The following is a 5,000-nucleotide window of genomic DNA, read 5'->3' on the forward strand; positions in this document are numbered from 1 at the left end:
ATCACTAGCAACTCACTCCGGATGTCAGAGTGGGCTGTCTTTGACTGTCCTAGCAAATATTTATTTCAAAAGCATTCGCTGAACAAGAAAATCTAAAAAGATGGTGGAGAGAGACTATCGGAAGGTGACAGAACCAAAACTTTGCAGCGTGTCATTTCAGCTCCTCGCGACTTTCGAAATTCCTCTCGAACAATTCTTTCCCCAAGACCTACCGAGTTTTTGCTTGGAGGTGTAATCTGCGTGTGCTTGCACTCTTTCGATTCGGCACCCAGTCGGAAAAAAAATTCTTTTCGGTCGGATTGAATTTAAATGGCCGCGACTTCCTGTCGTGTTATAAATATGGTATGTACTCAAAATGTATTGTTATTTATTATGCGTGGATGTGAGATTTGCAATTTCTAAGCAACAGAGTATTTTTCTTGAGCAATAGATTGTGTATCTTGTCGTTAAGAGCAGGAAATATTTTCCTCTCGAAGAGAAAGTCTGTTTTGATAGACGATAAAAATCACCGATTATCAATTATTCAAATGTGTTAGCAGGCCGCTAGCTTGTTCTGCTATTGTAGGTAGTTTTCCACGTCTTCTATTTGTTCCTTTAGAGGCTTTAAGCAGCAAGTACTGTTATGAAACCGAGTTTGTTGTTGTGGAAATATTAAATCTTTGAAATGAAAAAATTACCTATATAATGTTATGCTGTTATTCATGAAATATGTTCTTGCCTTCTTGCCGGCATGCGAAACGATCAGTAATTATGTAAATCTCCGCTTCATCAGGATTTACTGATTCTTGTACAGTGATGCCGTATTTTAGCCAAAGCGTCAGTTGAAATTTTCTCATACTGCTATGATTGTTAGTTTATGGTTTATGAGAATAGTTTGTTTGCATGCAGATCGTTTTTCGGACATTCATCACCGACAATTCCGACCGACTTCTTAACTTTAGCGGAATATTAGTCCAAATATCTCGTAAGTTTTGATAATTTCGTTTTTATAAAATGTTTTTGTTCTTCCTAGCTTGATATTATGAATTTTAATCCAGTAGTTTGAAAAGCTGATGAACTTATCTTGGAGAAAGGAAATTGCTATGTTTAACATCCACGGTAAATGAATGGTGCAAATAGAAGCCAATGTAATCGTGTTCTGGGAATGGAATTTGACTCCAGTTCACTGCTCATTTTTCGTGGATTTCATCCTTTGAAGGGAAATCGAGTTCAAAATTAGTAATTGAATTCAAAGAAAGCTATTGTATGATTATTTTGAGTTGAACCTTGACACATCATAAAACTCTTTTTTGGGGGATTTTCCCACCCAAGTTTTCTCATAGTGTACAGTTGCCTGTCTTAATGTGGATTGCAAAGAACAAAAGAATCTTTTCATAAAGGACTTGAATTTTGAATAATTTACAAAGCTCAACAATGCAACAAGTGGTCTAATACCAGGTGCTATTGTTTGTGACATTTGATCTGTCACTACATTTGTCCTCCTCTATTGTCCTTAGAGACTTAAACTACTGTAATGCCATTTTGATTCGTGTATAGCATGTCACGTCAATTCCTTTTTACAAATGTGATTATTTCCAATATTGTAACACTGCACTTCCTTGGAGTACAATTTACAAGTCTTAAATCTTACATCTGCCACAAAAGAAGTAAAGTGCTTTGGCAGCTTGACAAAAAGCTGTTATTGACATTGATATTTTAAGAGTGATAATTTTGAAGTGCTATATTTGGGCTATTTGCAGCTAACAATAGAGACCCTGAAATTTTACAATCTGAGATAGCAACTCAGGTCCAAAGACAATGTCACCAGTAGAAATGTCACCTTTTTCAGTACATTTAAATAGTGTCAACAGTCTATCAAGCTAAGCCTTTCAATGAGAATTGAATATATATAGTTACTGTAACATGAAGAATATAATTTAAAAAATTACTTTTATGTTCTTTCTAGGAGAGTTCATGTTTCTCTTAACAGATATAAACAACCTTTTTGTCACAAAGTTAAAATATTATTAAAACACTTTTTGTCTGAAGATGAAAGGTAAAACAGTGAACTGTCTTACTTTAAGCTGTTGACAGCATGCTGTTTGAACTTCTCCTTGAATTAAGTTAATCATAAGTTAGAGGGCACACTCTATGGCAAAGATATCGTTGACATCAACTATTGTTCAGAACCTCAGTAGCTGTGGAAATCAAGGATTCTTTTGTTTCCATGACTGGCACATTTTAATAACGAAAGAAAGCATAGTTTGTAAACTGTTACAAACTGATAAGTTATCTTTCCCACAGTGGGTTCATGGTCACATGTTATATCAGGACTAGTCTATTTACAAGTAATCAGGCTTAGGATTATGAGATTAATGACATTTATTTTAGGTGTCAATCAGTAAAATATGGCTAAGGGAACCTGGCGCAAACAAAGTGGGCCATTAATAGCTTGTCATCAATAAAACTTCTAAAAGTTCACTACTAATGGTCACAAAAATCAATAGAATTGTAGACACCATAGCTTTATGCATTGGCAAAAGTAATCAAAGTCCAATAATTAATAACTACTATAAAATGCACATGTAGCTGTATCTGGCTGTTGCATGGTACAGTGCCCTGCGAGGAGAGGCTCTTTGATCTTCCTACAAAAGTCTGGAAGAGGAAGTGAGCTTATGCAACTGCTTCAACTTCCTTGACTTGCCGCTCATTGGGAGAAATGGACGAGTCAGTTCAGTTCCGACTTATCTTGGAAACCAATTTTTTTGGGAGGGGGGGGGGGGGTGGTGGGCATACCAATCTCACACGCCATCAATATTTTTTGAAATTTACAACAGTGTGGCAATTTTTAACTGTTTAAATTCCCATGAGTATTTCCTCTGTATATATATCGGTTTCAGAAACTAGTGAGCCAGAAACCTATAAATTTCTCAGTCGTTAAAAAATGAAATGGCACTTTAAAAGTATGAACTATCTTGACTTTCCAAGGAAATGATTCTTTGCTTGTCATGTGTTTGCCAGAGTTGTTTGAAAATATCCTGACTGTTTGTTTTAGCTTTGTGGTTACCGGTCATCTGTGACTGACACCCAAATATCGCATGCTCAACAAAGAAATTCGAAGCAGTTAGCAGTTATCCCCTCCGCTTCCCAGCTTATCTAGGAAGATCGAAGGGCCTCTTTGTGCGGGGTAATGGTAATTAGCTTGTCTAAGTAGTAACTCGACGTTAGACAGTATCTGTAGCTATGAAAGCACTATTAAGTAAGACAAGTTACTAAGCAGTTTTCTTTAACCCTTTCACTCCCAAGAGTGACACTTATAAATTTTACTCTGTCTAACGCCAGACGATTTTACTCGTCAATGGGGAACCCCACAGGAGTGAAAGGGTTTAATAGAGAACCTGCATTGAACTAGCTATTATTGATTTGTGAAACTTTTTTTTTCCCTTAACACCCTCTATTTGTTAGGATGTGATAGGGCGGTGGACCGTCACTTTTCACTGAAATTGTGTGGTGTTGTCGGGCTTTTTGTTTTGTTTTTGTTGATTGCCTGTTAGTCATTACTTTGGTCTGGTCTATTTGCTTTTTACCATTTACATGTAGCTTGTAGTGGTACTAAGTTAGTAATTTAAAGTTGTGGAGTGTCGCATTATCCAATGTACAAAGTTGCATCAACTAACTAGCTCACATCAACCAACCAGCTGCAATGCCATGTTGCCCTTAAGAACATGTGTTGTAGGTTTATTTTGTTTTCCATGTACTTTAAATTTCATTTTACGCCAACAACATTCTGTCTGTTAGAAATATTGACACCATCTACATTGTATTCTGCAACCTGGAATAGGGTTTTCCTATTTAAAGGGAATTTCCATTGTTGGTCTGACATGGAATTTGAACCCACTACCCACTAATACAAGCATTGTGTTTATTTCTGAAATTTAAACAGCTGTCCATTTAGCTCAATGTATAATGCACTTTCTGTTTTGAATTTCTGACCAGGATTCACAGCTTTGCTTTGCTGCAACATAAGATTGCACTTCATCATAATTTTTAATTTTTTAGGTTTCTGTGAATCGTTCTGGAAAGAGCAAGGTTATCTTTACTATGGGAGTAGCTCGGGACTTCTGCACCAAGCTTACAGCCTTTGCAAATTTCCTTGCCCAAGGTAGGAGCAATCATTTCAGGCTGTTTTTGAAGGATTGTTTCTCTCAAATACTTTTAATTGGTTCTTTCTCTTATGTCCTGAAATGAGATGCATGAAGATATTGATTGAGTCATGAAGAGCCCTTTTTCCCTTTTTCTCAATTCCAGCATCGCTTGTCTAACATCACTTTTAAAATAATTGTCCCTTCAATCCTCAAGTTGTGATAATGCTAGTCTAAAAATAACCCTACAATTTCGAAATAAGTCGTTGACATTAATTTTAGACCTTACATGCACTCCATTACATGTTAATCTAAATACAGTATGCATTGCATCATGTGTATTTCTGGACAAAAAGTATGTGATTGCATAGATTCCAAAGCATAAATTATGAGACATACAGTATGCTCTTATTTTGTATTTGTAGCACCAAAACGTGACGAGGAATGTGAGGAATCTGGCGATTTGATGAAGTAAGCAGCATACACTGTATTTTCCAGGTTGCTGTGATTTTAATTTTCTTCAGTAATTATCTTTGTTGTCTTGGAAGCTATTTTTTAAATTTACTGTTCCTTTAATTTAGTTTGTTGGCAGTTTACTGCTTCTCATTTGTGCCTCAATTGAGTTCATGATACCTATGGATTAATTAGCCTGAGCTTCTAATCATTATTCAAAAAGCCCAGTGGCTTGTCCAACTGTGATCCTAGTCATTCATGTTCCCGTTGGCCATACTCATGAGACCTTGATTTCATTAACAATATTATAGCGTGTTAAGCAGAAATGATTTTACTGTCAGTCACTTAATGTTAAAGAAGATGTCAACAATGTTAAAACTCAACTTCTGTATCTTTTAAGTGAAAGTATCAGAGGTCCAAACAACA

The 5,000-nt window shown here is 36.1% G+C and overlaps 1 protein-coding gene across 1 annotated transcript in view; it reads left to right on the top strand.

Moving 5' to 3' along the window:
- Window positions 1-5,000, top strand: part of LOC138004638 (transcriptional activator protein Pur-alpha-like) — an 11,871-nt gene that overhangs the window by 567 nt on the left and 6,304 nt on the right. The window contains exons 3-5 of the mRNA XM_068851164.1: window positions 4,039-4,141; window positions 4,547-4,592; window positions 4,975-5,000. The exon at window positions 4,975-5,000 is cut by the window's right edge and continues 50 nt beyond it. Of these exons, the coding sequence (XP_068707265.1) occupies window positions 4,039-4,141; window positions 4,547-4,592; window positions 4,975-5,000 (175 nt within the window). The remainder of the gene's footprint in view (window positions 1-4,038; window positions 4,142-4,546; window positions 4,593-4,974) is intronic.

This window comes from Montipora foliosa, chromosome 1, assembly GCF_036669935.1.
Source record: "Montipora foliosa isolate CH-2021 chromosome 1, ASM3666993v2, whole genome shotgun sequence".
Classification (NCBI taxonomy): Eukaryota; Metazoa; Cnidaria; class Anthozoa; order Scleractinia; family Acroporidae; genus Montipora; species Montipora foliosa.